The sequence below is a fragment of the Pseudophryne corroboree genome, chromosome 4 (genome assembly GCF_028390025.1).
Source record: "Pseudophryne corroboree isolate aPseCor3 chromosome 4, aPseCor3.hap2, whole genome shotgun sequence".
Lineage (NCBI taxonomy): Eukaryota > Metazoa > Chordata > Amphibia > Anura > Myobatrachidae > Pseudophryne > Pseudophryne corroboree.
In genome coordinates this window covers 373,373,258-373,396,046 of record NC_086447.1, presented here as the reverse complement: position 1 = coordinate 373,396,046, position 22,789 = coordinate 373,373,258, and the positions used below count along the sequence as shown (strand labels likewise).

General features: G+C 44.5%; 1 protein-coding gene across 10 annotated transcripts in view; it reads left to right on the top strand.

The window, feature by feature from the left end:
- The window catches only part of EIF4G1 (eukaryotic translation initiation factor 4 gamma 1), a 214,652-nt gene that overhangs the window by 72,652 nt on the left and 119,211 nt on the right, over nucleotides 1-22,789 (top strand). For all 10 annotated transcript variants that reach the window (XM_063916617.1, XM_063916616.1, XM_063916615.1 and 7 more), the window contains 2 exons: nucleotides 7,467-7,559; nucleotides 15,615-15,687. In XM_063916617.1, the coding sequence (XP_063772687.1) occupies nucleotides 7,467-7,559; nucleotides 15,615-15,687 (166 nt within the window). The remainder of the gene's footprint in view (nucleotides 1-7,466; nucleotides 7,560-15,614; nucleotides 15,688-22,789) is intronic.

The window sequence follows — 22,789 nt, the reverse complement described above, 5'->3', positions numbered from 1 at the left end:
GGTGATGTCACTCTCTAGGGAGTCGACACCGGAATGGATGGCTTATTTAGGAATTACGTGATAATGTCAACACGATGCAAGGTCGGTTGACGACATGAGACGGCCGGCAAACAAATTAGTACCTGTCCAGGCGTCTCAGACACCGTCAGGGGCTTGTAAAAACGCCCATTTACCTCAGTTGGTCGACACAGACACGGACACTGACTTCAGTGTCGACGGTGAAGAAACAAACGTATTTTCCTTTAGGGCCACACGGTACATGTTAAGGGCAATGAAGGAGGTGTTACATATTTCTGATACTACAAGTACCACAAATAAGGGTATTATGTAGGGTGGGAATAATCTACTTGTAGTTTTTCCTGAATCAGATAAATTAAAGTGTGTGATGATACGTGGGTTTCCTCCGATAGAAAATTATTGGAGGTATACCCTTTCCCGCCAGAAGTGAGGGCGAGTTGGGAAACACACCTTAGGGTGGATAAGGCGCTCACACGCTTATAAAAACAAGTGGCGTTACCGTCTCCAGATACGGCCGCCCTCAAAGAGCCAGCTGATAGGAAGCTGAAAAATATCCTAAAAAGTATATACACACACACTGGTGTTATACTACGACCAGCAATCGCCTCAGCCTGGATGTGCAGCGCTGGGGGGGCTTGGTCGGATTTCCTGACTGAAAATATTGATACCCTTGACAGGAACAATATTTTATTGACTATAGAGCATTTTAAGGATGCATTTCTATATATGCGAGATGCGCAGAGGGATATTTGCATTCTGGCATCAAGAGTAGATGTGATGTCCATATCTGCCAGACGATGTTTATAGACATGACAGTGGTCAGGTGATGCAGATTCCAGACGGCACATGGAAGTATTGCCGTATAAAGGGGCGGTCCATCGGACCTGGTGGCCATGGCAACAGCTGGAAAATCCACTTTTGTTACCCCAAGTCACATCTCAGCAGAAAAGGACACAGTCTTTTCAGTCTCAGTCCTTTCGTACCCATAAAGGCAGGCGGGCAAAAGGCCAGTCATATCTGCCCAGGGTTAGAGGAAAGGGAAGAAGACTGCAGCAGGCAGCCCATTCCCAGGAACAGAAGCGTTCCACAGCTTCTGCCAAGTCCGCAGCATGACGCTGGGGCCATACAAGCGGACTCAGGTGCGGTGGGGGGTCATCTCAAGAGTTTCAGCACGCAGTGGGCTCACTCGCAAGTGGACTCCTGGATCCTACACGTAGTATCCCAGGTGTACATTGGAAATTCGAGACGTCTTCCCCTCACAAGTTCCTGAAGTCTGCTTTACCAACGTCTCCCTCCGACAGGGAGGCAGTATTGGGAAAAAATTCACAGGCTGTATTCCCAGCAGGTGACAATCAAAGTACCCCTCCTACAACAAGGGAAGGGGTATTATTCCACACTATATTGTGGTACTGAAGCCAAACGGCTCGGTGAGATCTAAAAGATTTGAACAATTACATACAAGGGTTCAAATCAAGATGGAGTCACTCAGAGCAGTGATAGCGAACCAGGACGATATGGTGTCACTGGATATCAGGGACGCTTACCTACATGTCCAAATTTTGCCCTTCTCACAAAGGGTATCTCAGGTTCGTGGTACAGAACTGTCACTATCAGTTCAGACGCTGCCGTTTGGATTGTCCACGGCACCCCGGGTCTTTACCATGGTAATGGCCGAAATGATGATTCTTCCTAAAAGAAATATGGACGCTTTCCTGATAAGGGCAAGGTCCAGAGAACAGTTGGCGGTCGGAGTAGCACTATCTCAAGTAGTTCTACGACAGCACGAGTGGATTCTAAATATTCCAAAATCGCAGCTTTTTCCGACGACACGTCTAATGTTCCTAGGAATGATTCTGGACACAGTCCAGAAAAGGATGTTTTCTCCCGGAGAAGAAGGCCAGGGAGTTATCCGAGCTAGTCAGGAACCTCCTAAAACCAGGAAAAGTATCAGTGCATCATTGCACAAGGGTCCTGTGAAAAATGGTGGTTTCTTACAAAGCGATCCCATTCGGTAGATTTCACGCAAGAACCTTTCAGTGGAATCTGCTGGGAAAATGGTCCGGTCCGGATCGCATCTTCAGATGCATCAGCGGATAACCCGGTCTCCAAGGACAAAGGTGTTTTCTTCTGCGGTGGCTGCAGAGTGCTCATCTATGAAAGGGCCGCAGATTCGACATTCAGGACTGGGTCCTGGTGACCACGGATGCCAGCCTGAGTGGCTGGGGAGCAGTCACACAAGGAAAAAATTTCCAGGGAGTGTGATCAAGTCTGGAGACTTCTCTCCACATAAATATACTGAAGCTAAGGGCAATTTACAAGGCTCTAAGCTTAGCAAGACCTCTGCTTCAAGGTCAGCCGGTATTGATCCAGTGGGACAACATCAGGGCAGTCGCCCACGTAAACAGACAGGGCGGCACATGAAGCAGGAGGGAAATGGCAGAAACTGCAAGGATTCTTCGCTGGGCGAAAAATCATGTGATAACACTCTCAGCAGTGTTAATTCCGGGAGTGGAAAACTGGGAAGCAGACTTCCTCAGCAGGCATAACCTCCACCCGGGAGAGTGGGGACTTCAGCGGGAAGTCTTCCACATGATTGTAAACCGTTGGGAAAAACCAAAGGTGGACATGATGGCGTCCCGCCTGAACAAAAAACTAGACAAATATTGCGCCAGGTCAAGGGACCCTCAGGCAATAGCGGTGGACGCTCTGGTAACACTGTGGGTGTACCAGTCAGGGTATGTGTTCCCTCCTATGCATCTCATACCAAAAGTACTGAGAATCATAAGAAGGAGATGAGTAAGAACGATACTCGTGGTTCCGGATGGGTCAAGAAGGACTTGGTACCCGGAACTTCAAGAGATGCTCACAGAAGAACCGTGGCCTCTACCTTTAAGAAAGGACCTGCTCCAGCAGGGGCCTTGTCTGTTCCAAGACTTACCGCGGCTGAGTTTGACGGCATGGCAGTTGAACGCCGGATCCTGAAAGGGCATTCCAGATGAAGTCATCCCTACCCTGGTCGAAGCCAGGAAGGATGTAACCGCAAAAACATTTTCACCGCATTTGGCGAAAATATGTTGCGTGGTGTGAGGCCAAGATGGTCCCTACAGAGGAATTCCAACTGGGTCGTTTCCTACATTTCCTGAAAACAGGACTGTCTATGGGCCTAAAATTAGGGTCCATTAAGGTTCAAATTTCGACCCTGTCGAATTTCTTCCAGAAAGAACTGGCTTCAGTGCCTGAAGTTCAGACGTTTGTAAAAGGGGTACTGCATATACAGCCTCCTTTTGTGCCCCCAGTGGCACCTTGGGATCTCAATGTTGTTTTAAGTTTCCTAAAGTCACATTGGTTTGATCCACTCACCACTGTGGAATTAAAATATTTCACATGGAAGGTGAAGATTCTATTAGCCCTGGCTTCAGCCAGGCGTGTGTCAGAATGGGCGGCTTTATCATATAAAAGCCCTTACTTAATTTTTCATTCTGACAGGGCAGAATTGAGGACTCTTCCTCAATTTCTCCTTAAGGTGTTTTCTGTTTTTCACATGAACCAACCTATTGTGGTACCTGCGGCTACTAGGGACTTGGAGGACTCCAAGTTACTTGACGTTGTCAGGGCCCTGAAAATATGTTTCCAGGACGACTGGAGTCAGAAAATCTGACTCGCTGTTTAGCCTGTATGCACCCAACAAGATGGGTGTTCCTGCTTCTAAGCAGACGATTGCTCGCTGGATTTGTAGTACAATTCAGCTTGCACATTCTGTGGCAGGCTTGCCACAGCCAAAATCAGTAAAAGCCCATTCCACAAGGAAGTGGGCTCATCTTGGGCGGCTGCCCGAGGGGTCTCGGCTTTACAACTTTGCCGAGCTGCTACTTGGTCAGGGGCACACCCTGACTGAGGAGGACCTGGAGTTCTCTCATTCGGTGCTGCAGAGTCATCCGCACTCTCCCGCCCGTTTGGGAGCTTTGGTATAATCCCCATGGTCCTGACGGAGTCCCCAGCATCCACTTAGGACGTTAGAGAAAATAAGAATTTACTTACCGATAATTCTATTTCTCGTAGTCCGTAGTGGATGCTGGGCGCCCATCCCAAGTGCGGATTGTCTGCAATACTTGTACATAGTTATTGTTACAAAAATCGGGTTATTATTGTTGTGAGCCATCTTTTCAGAGGCTCCTTCGTTGTTATCATACTGTTAACTGGGTTCAGATCACAGGTTGTACGGTGTGATTGGTGTGGCTGGTATGAGTCTTACCCGGGATTCAATATCCTTCCTTATTATGCACGCTCGTCCGGGCACAGTATCCTAACTGAGGCTTGGAGGAGGGTCATAGGGGGAGGAGCCAGTGCACACCACCTGATCCTAAAGCTTTTATTATTGTGCCCTGTCTCCTGCGGAGCCGCTAAACCCCATGGTCCTGACGGAGTCCCCAGCATCCACTACGGACTACGAGAAATAGAATTATCGGTAAGTAAATTCTTATATGTATGTATATATATATATATATATATATATATATATATATATATATATATATATATATATATATATATATATATATATATATATATAGGTGTGTGTGTGTATATGTATATATATATATATATATATATATATATATATATATAGGTGTGTGTGTGTATATATATATATATATATATTTATATATATATATATAGGTGTGTGTGTATGTGTGTATATATATATATATATATATATATATATATATATATATATATATATATATATATATATATATATATATATATATATATATATATATTGAGTATCCCATATCCAAATATTACGGAATATTACGAAATACTGACTTTTTTGAGTGAGATAGTGAAACCTTTGTTTTTTGATTGCTCAATGTACACAAACTTTGTTTAGTACACAGTTATTAAAAATATTGTATTAAATGACCTTCAGGCTGTGTGTATAAGGTGTTTATGAAACATAAATTATTTGTGTGAATGTAGTCACACTTTGTTTAATGCACAAAGTTATAAAAAATATTGGCTAAAATGACCTTCAGGCAGTGTGTATAAGGTGTATATGAAACATAAATGCATTCTGTGCTTCGATTTCGGTCCCATCACCATGATATCTCATTATGGTATGCAATTATTCCAAAATACGGAAAAATCCGATATCCAAAATACTTCTGCTCCCAAGCATTTTGGATAAGGGAGACTCAACTTGTATGTATATGTATGTATGTATGTATGTATATATATATATATATATATATATAATATATTTTCAGCACAGGTGTACGCCACTCAAAACCATTTGGTAAAAAAACTGACAGAAGCACGTTTGGTAAACCAAACGTGCTTCTGTCAGTTTTTTCCCCAAATGGTTTTGAGTGCCGTACACCTGTGCTGCTATACTTGTATTTGTAAGGGCACCAAACCTAGCTGTACCTACCTCGAGGAGTGCCAGGTCTTCTGCTTTGTGTATGTATGTGTGTATATGTATGTGTGTATGTATATATATATATATATGTATGTATGTAAGCGCCCAAGAGTGTTAATTATAAAACAAGGTGAGTATAATGAAGGTATCGATGGTGGGTATATTAAAACCAGTTATAAAACTTATCTGAAAAATCAGAGAAGCTGAATTCAGGCGATGCTCCTTTGCTGCTTAATACATGTTAAAAAAGAAGAAGAACGGACATAGTGTGTACTGTTTTTTTTGTACAATATCAAGATATATCACTGGCTATGTAACGTTTAGGCTTAATTAGGGAAATAGCATATTCCCAAGTATGCAATCAATATATAGCCTAGGCAGTGTATATATAAAAAGATAAAGTATTTAATACACAAAAATGACATAAAAGTACATAAAAATACATAAAAACATGAAATGGCTGTATATCATGCGTACAGGATAAAAGATTATATCGAGCTTATCTGTCCATAAATAACTGGAATGCATGCGTACAGAATTCAAGATGATAAATGGCTTATCTGTCCATTAGAGGAAATGTCAGCAGGTAGTCCCAACGCGTTTCATCCGTCATCAACAGGACTTCATCAAGGGGATAGACAAACAGACCAGGCATGCTTCTTTTATACCCTCCTAGGGCAATTTATGATGACATCACTTCCTGTGATGTCATGTAGCTGAAGCGTTAAATGTAACCTTTAAAATACATTTTTAATTTGCACTCAAGGAAGTGATGTGCCCAGCTGTTGTAACAACATATTTTTAGTTACTTGATGAAACATGGCTTCTACAGCTTTCTATTTAGATCAGATGTTTTGATTTTATAGAATGATATTTTTATATATGACCGTAAGTGTGAGTAGGTCTTACAGCAGTTTGGTACTCGTGTCATGCAGTTGTGGTTAAGTAATACGGGTACATTTGACTGCACAATACCATGTTTAGGATGCAGAGTTACAAAACATTGTAGCTTAGATAGGGTGAAGTGCGTGTGCTATGGGTTCATTAAGATGTATGTGAAATAACAATGCACTATATAGTGTTCACATTTACTTACCTGGTTTGGGGGTTCAGACAAATATATTTTCTCTGCCTTGAGATTAATGTTGGGTGCGGCAGAGCTCCATATTGCACAGGCCTATAAAGGTGACCTCGGTATAACTCAGTACTGGGGAATTTACAAGGAAAAGTCATATTAATTACGATTCATACCCCACCCATAGCATCTCAGACAAGCATACAGAATGAGACTGTACAAATATATCTCACAGTAAGCATGCAGTCTTCAAGTATCAAGTTAGATTAGCCTTGCCTCCATCCTTAGTTTAGGCTCTTCTATTTTGGGGATGTCGCTTGCTTGCCATCAGTTTTTTTTGTTTTTGTTTTTCTGTTGAAACTGGATTCAACTGCCTTTGTCTTGCATAGCTGAAACTTTCATTTTCTACCATTTTGTTTACTTGTATAGCTATGCTCTCTTCTTGCCAAGTTTTTTTTTTCTTTTTTTTCTTATTTGCCAAAGCAGACATGAACTGCACTGTGTCAGTAAAATGATTATCTGCGTTCATGCCTGAGTAGGGAGTAGCGCAAAGCAAATGGCTTGTTTGAACATGTGATTCTTTTTTTGCTGCGTCCGTGCACATAGTGGCCTGGTGAAACAGCATTTTTATGACCTCAGTCACTAGTAAAGCCATCTCTGAATTTTCTACTGTCTCGCCCCCACCCGATGCTGCTGTCCTGTGCTTGGTATTTGTGAACCTGGCTTCTGTCCAGAAAGATTGGGCTTCCCTTCATCCTTCTTCCAGTATATGTAGTGTCTCTGAGGCTGTTTTTCTATTCTCTTCCTATGCTTGTCTTTGATCTGAAGTAAGTCTCAGAGCAAAGGAGGTTGCTAAAGTAATTTAATTCCTTAAATGTCAGAAGGTGTTTGAGGTGTCTAGACTGAAAATAGACTATTGCCTGGTTGAAGAGAGTTCTACTCTTCATCCATTAGATAAGGATTAGAGATCCAAACCAAGGAGGAAAAGACGTTACGGAAGAAATATTGTCTGGAGGAAGAACATCGTCAACACCAACACCACCTCAGGTAGGCTCCATTTTTACCACCCAAATATGGGACCTTATTTAACTATTTTGTTTTATACAACCTAATGCTAGATCCTAATTTTATTTATTTTTAAAAAAATTTTTATTATTATTTAGTAGCATTTTGAAAAATAAAAAAGAAATTAATTTCTGGTATGATGTCTGTTATTTTACAATTACCTGTAATACCTGGATTTTAAGATTTTGTGCAGTTATGTTTGGGAAGTTCAATAAACATATATACAAGCGATATGAGACCTAAGAATTCAGGGGCAGATTTATTAAGCCTGGTGAAGTGCTTAAGTGGAAGGTGATTACGCACCAGCCAATCAGCTCCTAACTGTCATTTTTCAAACCCAGCCTGTGACATGGCTGTTAAGTGATTGGCTGGTACTTTATCACCTTACACTTTCACTGACCAGGCTTAATAAATCTGCCCCACAGTTGGTAAGAATCACCTGATATAAGAGGATTTTGGTAGTTGCCGACAAATCTATTTCTCTGAATCTACTCAGGGACACTGGAGCGTTAGACAGCTGGGGTGTGAAGAATGGAGACCGGAGGTAGTACAATGTATATAAAAACCTCAAAAGTGCACAGCTGGCTCATCCCCCTTCACGACCTCCCATCCCCTCCAGTTTGAAAAATTGAACAGAGCGGGAAGGAACCAACCATACCATAACGTTAAACATCAACCAAGTAACAAACTTTGTTCCAAACTTGTTTGAACCAATATAACAATAAACACGCAGGCTGGCAGCACAGAGACGAGCTTCCAGTGCCTCTGAGTGGATTCAGAGAAATACTATAGATTTATCGGTAAATACCAAAATCCTCTCTTCTGTCATCCACTAGGTGACACTGGAGAGTTAGACAGCTGGGGGATGTCCCAAAGATACTCCCATGGGCGGGTGTACTGTCCGAAGCTTGCAGAACCAGACGGCCAAATTTAGAATCTTTAACTGCAGAAGTATCAAAATTGTAGAAGTGAGTGAACGTGTGTTCGGAGCACCACATTGCCGCTCTACAAAGTTGGGCAGTAGAAGCTCCTCTGGCAGCCGCCCAAGAAGCTCCTACCGACCTGGTGGTATGCGCAGCCACCCAAAACGGAACTCTTACCCCTGGAGATATACGCCTGTCTGATGGAATGTCTCATCCATCTGAACAAGGTTTGTTTTGTAGCTGGCCAACCCCTCTTAAGACCATTATACAGCACAAACAAAATGTCAGACTTTCTAAGGGAATTCGTTGCCTGTACATAAAGGCCTTGACCACATCCAGGGAACAGTCCCCTTCCACCACTTGAAAATATGGGTCCACAATAGGTTGGTTTGTGTGAAAACCCGAAACCACTTGCCCTAGTACGGAGTTTCTCCCTATCCTCGTGGAGAACCAGAAAAGGGCTCTTACAGGATACCCTCCTTGCAGATGCCGAGGCGAGTAGCAAGACAGTCTTCCAGGACAGATATTTGAGATCTGCCCGTTCCAAAGGCTCGAATAGGTCAGATACCAAAAATTCTAACACCAAGTTTAGGTCCCACGGAGCTGTGCGAGGATAAGGTGGCTGTAATCTCAACATTGCCTGTAAAAATGTCTGTACCTTCTGTAAGGACGCCAGACGTTGTTGTAAAAATAATAGAGCCGAGACCTGGGCTTTCAAGGATTCCAACCTTAAGCTGCCGTCCAAACCAGTTTGTAGAAAACGCAACAATCTAGTAAGGCAACATTGTCTTGGGTTCCAACCCTTAGGCAGACAACAATGCATGTATTTTTTTCCATATTCTAGAATAGTGTGCTGCAGTAACCGGCTTTCTTGCCGCTATCATGGTAGGAATAGCTGATTTCGGAATACCCTTTTCCTTTAGTATCCTGGTCTCAAGAACCACGCCATCAAACGTAGTCTGTTCAGGTCCAGGTGTGGAAATGGACCCTGTGATGACAAATCTTCTTTCTGCGGTAACCACCAAGGCTCCTTCGCTTGGAGGCCCCTCAGATCCGAGTACCAACTTCTGCGAGGCCAGTCCGGTGCTATTAGAATTACCCACACTCTTTCCTGTTTCACCACCTTCAACACTCTTGGCAATAGAGGAAACGGTGGAAGTATGTATACCAGATCGTATGGCCAGTGAATCGCCAGCGCGTCCACTGCCTCTGCTTGCTGGGTCCCGCGTCCTGGCCACATGTCTCGGATGTTGCCGATTGTGTCGAGAAGCCATTAGATCTAGGCGATGTAACCCCCACCTTCTTACTACTGCATAGAAGACTTGGGGGTGTAGTCTCCAGTCTCCTGGCTGCATGTCTTGACTGCTGAGGTAATCTGCCTTCCAGTTGTCCACTTCTGGAATAAAGATCGCCGACAGGATTATGTTGTGTCTCTCTGTCCAAGACAGAATCAGTGTTGTCTCCTTTAAGGCCAAGCAGTTCTTCCTTCCTCCTTGATGGTTAATATACGCCACCGTCGCATTGTCTGATTGGACCTTCACATGTTGTCCTCGTACTAGGCTCTCTGCTTGCAGAAGTGCATTGTAGATAGCTCGTAGTTCCAGAACATTTATCGGTAGACAACTCTTGTACTGTGACCACCTCCCCTGAAACGGATGGTTTCCCAGTACTGCACCCCAACCTCTGAGACTTGGATCTGTTGTCAAAATGATCCAATCCCAGATTCCAAAACATTTTCCTGCAGACAGGTTCTTGTGGACCAACCACCCGTTCAGCGCAATTCTTACCTGAGGTGACAAACTAATCTTCTTGTGAAGAAACAGATGCATGTCTGCCCCTTGTGCAATCAGGTTAATCTGAAAAGGTCTTCAGTGAAGTCTGGCGTATTGAATCGCTTCGAAAGATGCTACCGTCTTCCTTAAAAGTCATATACAAAGGTGTAGAGACACCGTCTGATTTTGTAAAACTTGGCGAGCCATGTTTCTGATGTCTTGAATCTTGTCCTCTGGGAGAAAGACTCTTAACCGTATCGTGTCTAGGATTGATTGGTAGTAAGTTGGTTTTTTTGATGTTCACAATCCAACCTAGTCAGGACCTGATATGTGATCCGTGCGTCCCGAATCAAGGATTCCGGGGACGGGGCCTTGATAAGAAGGTTGTCCAAATAAGGTAGTAGTGTAATCCCCATAGACCTCAATCTCGCTACCATGACCGCCATAATCTTTGTGAAGATTGGAGCCGATGACAGGCCAAACGGTAGCGCTCTGAATTGGTAGTGTTTTTTCTCCACAGCAAACCTCAGATATGCCTGATGTGGAATCCAAATCAGAACATGAAGGTACGCATCCTTTATGTCCATTGACACCATGAATTCCTATTGTTACAAACCTGCAATAACTGACTGTATCGATACCATATTGAACTGGTAAACTGTCAGGTTTTTATTTAACACCTTTAAATTTAGAATGGGTCTGACTGAGCCATCTGGTTTGGGTACCACAAAAATATTGGAGTTGAATCCTGTCCCTTTCTGTGGTACCGGAACCGGTACAATTACCTCTTGTAGAAGCAATTTTTGGATTGCTGTCTCTAATGCTCTTGCCTTTTGAGGACACTGAGGTAGACCCATAGTAAAGAACTGACTCTGGGGACAGATTAGAAATTCTATCTTGTAACCCTGGGAAACTATATTGTTGACCCAGACATCTGGAGAGGTTTCGGCCCAGGCTTCCTGAAACCTTGTCAACCAGGCGCCTACCTTGGGGGATCCGAAATGAGCTGGGAGACAGTCATGCCACAGCCTTGTCAGTGGGCTTAGAGTCCTGTTTTTGGACTGTTGACTGGGAACGGCCTCTGCCTCTGTTTCCACGAGGTTGTCCTCCAAAACATCTACTTCTGGCACTAAAGGACGGTGTCCTACATGAAGTAATAGACGGACCAGAATAGCTCCGTCTGACAGCTGCCGTGGTTCTAGGATATGCCGTAGGCAGGAAAGTCGATTTTCCAGCCGTGGCCTGTGAAATCTATTTATACAATTCGGGACCAAAGTAAGTCTCCCCAACAAAAGGAATATTTTCGACTGCCTTTTTTTGAGTCTGAATCCACTTGGCAATCTCTGAGCCACAGTATTCGTCTGGCCGAAACTGCAGAAGCCGAAATACGTGACGCTATCTTGCTAGCATCCTTTGCAGCCTGGCAAAGGTAAGTGGCTGACTCCCAGATATGCCCTGCTAAACGGACTATCTCCTCCTGGCTATTCCGCCACTGCACAAACTATCTGGCCAGCCCAAGCAACAATGGCCTTATTAACCCAGGCACTCACCAGCATCTGTCTGTGATGCCCCTGCTGCCACAAAGATGGATTTAAGTGCCATATCCAACTTGCAGTATGAAGCATCCTTTTAATGTAGTCACATTTGGTATAGGTAAGATTCTGTCTTTTTTGATAATCTAGCTAAGGACGCATCCACATTGGGTGGGACCTCCCATTTCGTCATGACCCCCTCAGGCAAGGGGTCATTTTTTTTTTTTGGGGCAAATGGAAGCACTTATTTGGCTCTTGCCAAGTTTCACTCATCTGGTCCTGGAGTGTCCTAGGTATGGGAAATACTTGTGTTTGTGGCTTTTGAGACTCAAACAGATCGAAAACTTCGGGTTCCTTAACCTCTTCTTTGAAGTTAAGGACCTGTTTTACTGCCTCAATAAGGGGTTCTAACCCCTTAACCTCAGACTTGTTACTCCTCAGGAGTAACCTTAAATATCTCTTCAATCGACTGTCGTCATCTACCAATAGACCCTCTTCCTCATCTGACTCTTCTTGCAGAAGTAAGCTGTGTAAGTCTAATTAGGAATTCTTCCATAGTCTTAGAAAAACCCGCAGCCCATTCTAAATGTTGCTTGCGAGATTCCGCCATTACCCTTGAAATATCTGCCAGGGCATTTTCCAATGTTCTGGACGGACCACTACCTCCTGCCTGTGCATCCATACCCAGACATGAGTCTCACACCCCGGAGCTGCCAACACTTGTGCTCTTTTTTTTTTTTTTTTTTTCACATTTAGAACACGCGTAACAAATCTTTGAGGTCTTGGTTGGTGCTTTAGATGCCATGTTAATGGTATATGTACACGCACCGCTAACAGTCCATTAGAATAGATGGAAACAGACTGTAGGGATTTGGGGAGCAATAAAACAGAGGTGCCGAGCTGGTTAATATAAAACACAAAAATTAGAGAGAAGAAAAATTATTTAAAAAAATATATAGTTTATTTTGTACCAGCCAGAGGTTTACAAACCCCACACCACCAACTGTTATTTCGTCTCAAGATTGACTGTTGAAGACTCTGCCGCACCCCACCTCAAGACCTGTCATCACCGTCCATTGGGAGATAGTATATAAATGTGTGCCTGTGTATATGAAATGAAAATATTTGTATGTGTGTGTGTATGTATGTGTGTATATATATATATATATATATATCTCTATATCTATCTATCTATCTATCCTTCCAACGGCGGCACTCCGGACTGATGAAATAATTTCAAATAGACTGCATTTCTTTGCAACGTTTCAGCTCCTTTATTGAGCTTTTTTCAAGCAGGTAACATACTAGACAATGGTGCTACTCAGTTAAATACCCACCACCTGAGTACAAGCATGACGTCGGTACAATAGTTCCGGCCTCCAAATACCTCAAATCGGTACCTGGGTCCGCCCCAAACACCTGGGATGGCTTAATCATTGAACTTACATAAAAAATCTACATACAAAATAAAACGTGAAAACAAAAAAGCTTTTTTTCTCATTTAAAACAACAGCAACACTGACTTAGATTACACATGATGAACACCTATTCTACTCCAATCTTTATTTTGCTTAGTAATACCAAATGCAGAGACCCACCCAGCGCTTATTTCCCTTCCAATATATCGGGACCTGTTAACCCTTCAAATGTAGTTAGCAGCTCGCAATTACATATTGCTGAGGCAATGAAAATATTCTTATCTCACGTATAGAGGTGGTGATAGGGCAAAAAAATTGTTACGTTTAGAATCACAATGGATCATAAGATTGGATACGCTGTCACCAAGAGGATTGAACGAATCTTTGGGATTACAGTGTTTCATTTAGCCTGCAAAGTTTTGTAACCGGGTATACGTGAGATAAGAATATTTTCATTGCCTCAGCAATATGTAATTGCGAGCTGCTAACTACATTTGAAGGGTTAACAGGTCCCGATATATTGGAAGGGAAATAAGCGCTGGGTGGGTCTCTGCATTTGGTATTACTAAGCAAAATAAAGATTGGAGTAGAATAGGTGTTCATCATGTGTAATCCAAGTCAGTGTTGCTGTTGTTTTAAATGAGAAAAAAAGCTTTTTTGTTTTCACGTTTTATTTTGTTTTTGTATGTAGATTTTTTTATGTAAGTTCAATGATTAAGCCATCCCAGGTGTTTGGGGCGGACCCAGGTACCGATTTGAGGTATTTGGAGGCCGGAACTATTGTACTGACGTCATGCTTGTACTCAGGTGGTGGGTATTTAACTGAGTAGCACCATTGTCTAGTATGTTACCTGCTTGAAAAAAGCTCAATAAAGGAGCTGAAACGTTGCAAAGAAATGCAGTCTATTTGAAATTATTTCATCAGTCCGGAGTGCCGCCGTTGGAAGGTTATATGAGACACGCCATTTGACATGTTCTCTGGAGGGCACCCGGATAAGTTACCAATTTGATCTCGTGGAGTGCCGGATCTTGGGATATATAGATATATATATAGATAGATAGATATAGATTATATATATATTTAGATTATATATAGATTTATATATAGATTATATATATATATATATATATATATATATATATATATATATATAATCTATCTCTCTATATCCATCGGTGAGCTCTAACATGGTCCACCCCTCCCCCTTATCTCCCTGCCTGTTCTATTGCTTGCCCTAATCATGCCTAAGATGGACGCCACCGAAAATTTCTAATCACCTCACTGCCTGTACTACACTGGCAGCAAGGGCGCTTCTCACCGCTGGTGTCCGGAGCGCTCCTCTGGCTCCGTTGCTATACCACTGAGTGCCGCTGCACCCCGTGCTCTGCAGTCAGCCCAGCTCCAGGTTCTCTGCACACTGGGAAGAGTGAACGCCCAGGATCTATCACCTACGGGCGCCTGTGCCTTGAGAACTGCTGCACTTGGGGGAATGCTGCGGCCGGATGCTATTCTTAACTGCGTGCCCACACTGTGCGGGGGAGGAGGGCACCTTACATACCACCACTACTCACAGTTCTGTTTTCTGCTCCTGATTCTCCAAGTGAGCAGCGATTCCTTCCACCAGGATCTGTCCTTCACTAGTACTTCACAGAGTACTCTTAGTGCCACCTGCTCCCCCCCCCCCCCCCCCCTCCCTCCCTTTAGTGAGGTGGGATTAGGCCACTGAATTTCTTTATGGAGCCAGAGTTCCTAGATGTGCTTCTTTCCTCCTCTGCACAATTTTTCAAACTGGAGGGACGGCGGACTTGACGAGGGAGGAGCCAGCTGTGCACTTTTTATTTTTTTTATTTTTTTATTCATTATGCTACCTCCGGTCTTCATTCTTCACACCACAGCTGTCTAACTATCCAGTGTCCCTGAGTGGATGACAGAGAAAATTATCTCCAGGAATGATTGAGCAGCTACCACTGTTTGTCTACAGTTGGTAAGAAGTAATTATTCAAGACCTGTTTGACAGTAGCTGATTGAAACAATTTGGCCAAACTAGAAAACCCAGGAGGAGTGGTCACATGGAAGGGGAGAGGAGAAGGCATTGGGGAGGAACTGGATTACCGCACAAAAACTGTGGCTGAAGGGCTCAGATTTTCACTATGCTACTTTTACTGAATAGCACAGTTTTCAGGCTTGTATTTTGTGTGATTGAAGAATCTAATGGATTACTGTGAAACTGAGAAGAGATGTTGCAGTACTGAGCAGCTGTCTACACACTACAGTAATTTGCCTTGCGATCTGACAAACCTGATGATTTTTCTGATGCACTGATCGTTTGTGAAAAGTAATGTATTCCCACACACGATTTCTCATTTTATTTTATTTTTTTCCACCATTTAGTCTCTAGGTGGAGGTTCTGAAGTGCAGGCGAATGGAGAGAGTGTCCATGTGCCTATCGTTGTAGTACGCCCAGGTAAGTAAAGAAATATGGTAGGAATTATGATTTTGTCGTATGGTGCTTGGAGAGTAGTGTACTAGTTTCATTGGACGGACGTTTGTTAATTGGAGAGTGAGTGCTATATAACTACCTGTTCACTCAAAATAGCATTACATACCTAACATGAAAGGCACATGTTTTATAACGGCTGGAACTAGGAATGGGAAATGATGTTCACCCAATTTATGGAAGAGGGTTTCCATATTGTCACACAGAAGCTGAATTGCTTTTGTTATGACCAAGCTAGGGATTTTCCTTTTACTAACGACATTGCAGTCTGCTCTTATAAGTGCTATACTTTTCTGTCTGGAATAGCACAACATTTAAGCACTGATGTAATCCTAAATAAAAACCAACAAAGGGCCACAACGGCGCTGTCTGAAAGCTACTATTCAAAGGAGAGTGTTGTTCTACTTGCAATAATTTACCAATAAAGGAAGAACAGCGCTAAGGGTAAAAAATCACCCCAGTGGGTCTGTAGTTTTAAAATAGGAATATACACGATGTGGCTTGGTGAATAAAGAAACAATAATGTTTAAACCGCATGCTAAATGGCATAATTAATAGTTGGTATAATTGAGTTAAAATAAGCCAAAGCGACCCATAGGTAAAATTCCCATAGACCGGTCTGATTGATTGGGAATTACGTATTGAGATGCTTCTAGTCTCAGTTTGTTAATATATCTGGGTGCCAGACATGCCTCATCTATAGGAAGCTTGGTCCCTGTGTACCAATAAATGGTATTGCGAGCAACTCCGGTGAAATGTCCAGCAAACGCATGAATATTACCCAATTAATGCAGTCTCGGTCCGTACGATCTCTATCAAGGCGTCCTAGCAATGTTTGGCAGGGTGTCAGTAGGACAGAGATTTGAAAAGTAATTCACTAGTCCGAATATAAACTGATATCTCCAGGAGTGTATAGGCTCAACACATTCCAATGTGGCAAAACACACCTTCCTCACCAAGCCACATTGTGTAGATTCCTATTTTGAAACTACACTGTTCTCCTTCCTTTTTTTTATTTAAGCACTGCTATTTTATACCAACTTTCTAATACTTTTTTTAATAAAAAAAAAAAAATTGTATTGAGTAATTGTGTGACCTTAAATGCAGGAGCCAGCAGCTGATAGAGTCCGAACAGAGCAACGATTGAATAGCTCCATTGGGCACTATCTACTGGCTGCCATCACCGCAAACAATTGAGTTTTGCCCTTTGTGTCTATATTAGCAATTTCATAAACCTAGGCAAAGGAAACTACAGAGTTATGAGCCTTAAATAGAAGACTGGGGCTTGCATATTGAAACTACTGTACAAAGTAATCTTGTGAAGGACTGTCACTTTGTCAAAATGTATCAGAATTTTAAACAGTAACGCCAATTCTCAAAACATTTTTTTATTTTCTCTAACGTCCTAAGTGGATGCTGGGGACTCCGTAAGGACCATGGGGAATAGCGGCTCCGCAGGAGACTGGGCACAAAAGTAAAAGCTTTAGGACTACCTGGTGTGCACTGGCTCCTCCCCCTATGACCCTCCTCCAAGCCTCAGTTAGATTTTTGTGCCCGAACGAGAAGGGTGCACACTAGGTGGCTCTACTGAGCTGCTTAGTGAAAAGTTTAGTTTTAGGTTTTTTATTTTCAGTGAGACCTGCTGGCAACAGGCTCACTGCACCGAGGGACTAAGGGGAGAAGAAGCGAACTCACCTGCGTGCAGAGTGGATTGGGCTTCTTAGGCTACTGGACATTAGCTCCAGAGGGACGATCACAGGCCCAGCCATGGATGGGTCCCAGAGCCGCGCCGCCGGCCCTCTTACAGAGCCAGAAGACTGAAGAGGTCCGGGAAATTGGCGGCAGAAGACGTCCTGTCTTCAATAAGGTAGCGCACAGCACCGCAGCTGTGCGCCATTGCTCTCAGCACACTTCACACTCCGGTCACTGAGGGTGCAGGGCGCTGGGGGGGGGGCGCCCTGAGACGCAATAAAAACACCTTAGATGGCTAAAAATACATCACATATAGCTCCTGGGCTATATGGATGCATTTAACCCCTGTCAGTTTATCCTTAAAAAAGCGGGAGAAAGGCCGCCGAGAAGGGGGCGGAGCCTATCTCCTCAGCACACAAGCGCCATTTTCCCTCACAGCTCCGTTGGAGGGAAGCTCCCTGACTCTCCCCTGCAGTCCTGCACTACAGAAACAGGGTAAAACAAGAGAGGGGGGGCACTAAATTTGGCAGATTAATAATACAGCAGCTATATAAGGGAAAAACACTTATATAAGGTTATCCCTGTATATATATAGCGCTCTGGTGTGTGCTGGCAAACTCTCCCTCTGTCTCCCCAAAGGGCTAGTGGGGTCCTGTCCTCTATCAGAGCATTCCCTGTGTGTGTGCTGTGTGTCGGTACGTTGTGTCGACATGTATGAGGAGGAAAATGGTATGGAGGCGGAGCAATTGCCTGTAATAGTGATGTCACCCCCTAGGGAGTCGACACCTGACTGGATGGTCGTATGGAAGGAATTACGTGATAGCGTCAGCACTTTACAAAAAACTGTTGACGACATGAGACAGCCGGAAAAACAGTTAATACCTGTCCAGGCGTCTCAAACACCGTCAGGGGCTCTAAAGCGCCCGTTACCTCAGATGGTCGACACAGACACGGACACTGACTCCAGTGTCGACGGTGAGGAAACAAACGTATTTTCCAGTAGGGCCACACGTTACATGATCACGGCAATGAAGGAGGTTTTGAACATTTCTGATACTACAAGTACCACAAAAAAGGGTATTATGTGGGGTGTGAAAAAACTACCCGTAGTTTTTCCTTAATCAGATGAATTAAATGAGGTGTGTGATGAAGCGTGGTTTTCCCCCGATAAAAAACTGCTAATTTCTAAAAAATTATTGGCATTATGTCCTTTCCCGCCAGAGGTTAGGGCGCGTTGGGAAACACCCCCTAGGGTAGATAAGGCGCTCACACGCTTATCAAAACAAGTGGCGTTACCGTCTCCGGATACGGCCGCCCTCAAGGAGCCAGCTGATAGAAAGCTGGAAAATATCCTAAAAAGTATATACACACATACTGGTGTTATACTGAGACCAGCAATCGCCTCAGCCTGGATGTGCAGTGCTGGGGTGGCTTGGTCGGATTCCCTGACTGAAAATATTGATACCCTGGACAGGGACAGTATATTATTGACTATAGAGCATTTAAAGGATGCATTTCTATATATGCGAGATGCACAGAGGGATATTTGCACTCTGGCATCAAGAGTAAGTGCGCTGTCCATTTCTGCCAGAAGAGGGTTATGGACGCGGCAGTGGTCAGGTGATGCGGATTTCAAACGGCATATGGAAGTATTGCCGTATAAAGGGGAGGAGTTATTTGGGGTCGGTCTATCGGACCTGGTGGCCACGGCAACGGCTGGGAAATCCACCTTTTTACCCCAGGTCACCTCTCAGCAGAAAAAGACACCGTCTTTTCAGGCTCAGTCCTTTCGTCCCCATAAGGGCAAGCGGGCAAAAGGCCACTCATATCTGCCCCGGGGCAGAGGAAGGGGAAAAAGACTGCAGCAGGCAGCCTCTTCCCAGGAACAGAAGCCCTCCCCCGCTTCTGCCAAGTCCTCAGCATGACGCTGGGGCCTTACAAGCGGACTCAGGTACGGTGGGGGGTCGTCTCAAGAATTTCAGCGCGCAGTGGGCTCACTCGCAAGTGGACCCCTGGATCCTGCAGGTAGTATCTCAGGGGTACAAATTGGAATTCGAGACGTCTCCCCCTCGCCGGTTCCTGAAGTCTGCTTTACCAACGTCTCCCTCCGACAGGGAGGCGGTATTGGAAGCCATTCAAAAGCTGTATTCCTAGCAGGTGATAATCAAGGTACCCCTCCTACAACAGGGAAAGGGGTATTATTCCACGCTGTTTGTGGTACCGAAGCCGGACGGCTCGATGAGACCTATTTTAAATCTGAAATCCTTGAACACTTACATACAAAGGTTCAAATTCAAGATGGAGTCACTCAGAGCAGTGATAGCGAACCTGGAAGAAGGGGACTATATGGTGTCTCTGGACATCAAGGATGCTTACCTCCATGTCCCAATTTGCCCTTCTCACCAAGGGTACCTCAGGTTTGTGGTACAGAACTGTCACTATCAGTTTCAGACGCTGCCGTTTGGATTGTCCACGGCACCCCGGGTCTTTACCAAGGTAATGGCCGAAATGATGATTCTTCTTCGAAGAAAAGGCGTCTTAATTATCCCTTACTTGGACGATCCCCTGATAAGGGCAAGGTCCAGGCGAACAGTTAGAGGTCGGAGTAGCACTATCTCAAGTAGTGCTACGACAGCACGGGTGGATTCTAAATATTCCAAAATCGCAGCTGATTCCGACGACACGTCTGCTGTTCCTAGGGATGATTCTGGACACAGTCCAGAAAAAGGTGTTTCTTCCGGAGGAGAAAGCCAGGGAGTTATCCGAGCTAGTCAGGAACCTCCTAAAACCAGGCCAAGTGTCAGTGCATCAATGCACAAGGGTCCTGGGAAAAATGGTTGCTTCTTACGAAGCGATTCCATTCGGCAGATTCCACGCAAGAACTTTTCAGTGGGATCTGCTGGACAAATGGTCCGGATCGCATCTTCAGATGCATCAGCGGATAACCCTGTCTCCAAGGACAAGGGTGTCTCTCCTGTGGTGGTTGCAGAGTGCTCATCTTCTAGAGGGCCGCAGATTCGGCATTCAGGACTGGGTCCTGGTGACCACGGATGCCAGCCTGAGAGGCTGGGGAGCAGTCACACAGGGAAGAAATTTCCAGGGCTTGTGGTCAAGCCTGGAGACATCACTTCACATAAATATCCTGGAGCTAAGAGCCATCTACAATGCTCTGAGCCTAGCAAGACCTCTGCTTCAAGGTCAGCCGGTGCTGATCCAGTCGGACAACATCACGGCAGTCGCCCACGTAAACAGACAGGGCGGCACAAGAAGCAGGAGGGCAATGACAGAAGTTGCAAGGATTCTTCGCTGGGCAGAAAATCATGTGATAGCACTGTCAGCAGTGTTCATTCCGGGTGTGGACAACTGGGAAGCAGACTTCCTCAGCAGACACGACCTCCACCCGGGGGAGTGGGGACTTCACCCAGAAGTCTTCCACATGATTGTGAACCATTGGGAAAAACCAAAGGTGGACATGATGGCGTCCCGCCTCAACAAAAAACTAGACAGATATTGCGCCAGGTCAAGGGACCCTCAGGCAATAGCTGTGGACGCTCTGGTAACACCATGGGTGTACCAGTCAGTGTATGTGTTCCCTCCTCTGCCTCTCATACCCAAGGTACTGAGGATCATAAGAAGGAGAGGAGTAAGGACTATACTCGTGGCTCCGGATTGGCCAAGAAGGACTTGGTACCCGGAACTTCAAGAGATGCTCACAGAGAACCCGTGGCCTCTACCTCTAAGAAAGGACCTGCTCCAGCAGGGACCCTGTCTCTTCCAAGACTTACCGCGGCTGCGTTTGACGGCATGGCGGTTGAACGCCGGATCCTGAAGGAAAAAGGCATTCCGGATGAAGTCATCCCTACCCTGATCAAAGCCAGGAAGGATGTAACCGTACAACATTATCACCGTATTTGGCGTAAATATGTTGCGTGGTGCGAGGCCAGGAAGGCCCCTACAGAGGAATTTCAACTGGGTCGTTTCCTGCATTTCCTACAAACAGGACTGTCTATGGGCCTAAAATTAGGGTCCATTAAGGTTCAGATTTCGGCCCTGTCGATTTTCTTCCAAAAATAACTGGCTTCAGTTCCTGAAGTACAGACGTTTGTCAAGGGGGGTACTGCATATACAACCTCCTTTTGTGCCTCCAGTGGCACCTTGGGATCTAAATGTAGTTTTGGGATTTCTAAAATCACATTGGTTTGAACCACTTTCCACTGTGGACTTAAAATATCTCACATGGAAGGTGGTAATGCTGTTAGCCCTGGCTTCAGCCAGGCGTGTCTCAGAATTGTCGGCTTTATCCTATAAAAGCCCTTACCTAATTTTTCATACGGACAGGGCAGAATTGAGGACTCGTCCTCAATTTCTCCCTAAGGTGGTTTCAGCATTTCACTTGAACCAGCCTATTGTGGTGCCTGCGGCTACTAGGGACTTGGAGGACTCCAAGTTGCTGGACGTAGTCAGGGCCCTGAAAATGTTTCCTTGACGGCTGGAGTCAGAAAATCTGACTCGCTATTTATCCTGTATGCACCCAACAAGCTGGGTGCTCCTGCTTCTAAGCAGACTATTGCTCGCTGGATTTGTAGTACAATTCAGCTTGCACATTCTGTGGCAGGCCTGCCACAGCCAAAATCTGTAAATGCCCATTCCACAAGGAAGGTGGGCTCATCTTGGGCGGCTGCCCGAGGGGTCTCGGCTTTACAACTTTGCCGAGCAGCTACTTGGTCAGGGGCAAACACGTTTGCTAAATTCTACAAATTTGATACCCTGGCTGAGGAGGACCTGGAGTTCTCTCATTCGGTGCTGCAGAGTCATCCGCACTCTCCCGCCCGTTTGGGAGCTTTGGTATAATCCCCATGGTCCTTACGGAGTCCCCAGCATCCACTTAGGACATTAGAGAAAATAAGAATTTACTTACCGATAATTCTATTTCTCATAGTCCGTAGTGGATGCTGGGCGCCCATCCCAAGTGCGGATTGTCTGCAATACTTGTACATAGTTATTGTTACAAAAATCGGGTTATTATTGTTGTGAGCCATCTTTTCAGAGGCTCCTCTGTTATCATGCTGTTAACTGGGTTCAGATCACAGGTTGTACGGTGTGATTGGTGTGGCTGGTATGAGTCTTACCCGGGATTCAATATCCTTCCTTATTGTGTACGCTCGTCCGGGCACAGTATCCTAACTGAGGCTTGGAGGAGGGTCATAGGGGGAGGAGCCAGTGCACACCAGGTAGTCCTAAAGCTTTTACTTTTGTGCCCAGTCTCCTGCGGAGCTGCTATTCCCCATGGTCCTTATGGAGTCCCCAGCATCCACTACGGACTATGAGAAATAGAATTATCGGTAAGTAAATTCTTATTTTTTATTTTGCAGTTATT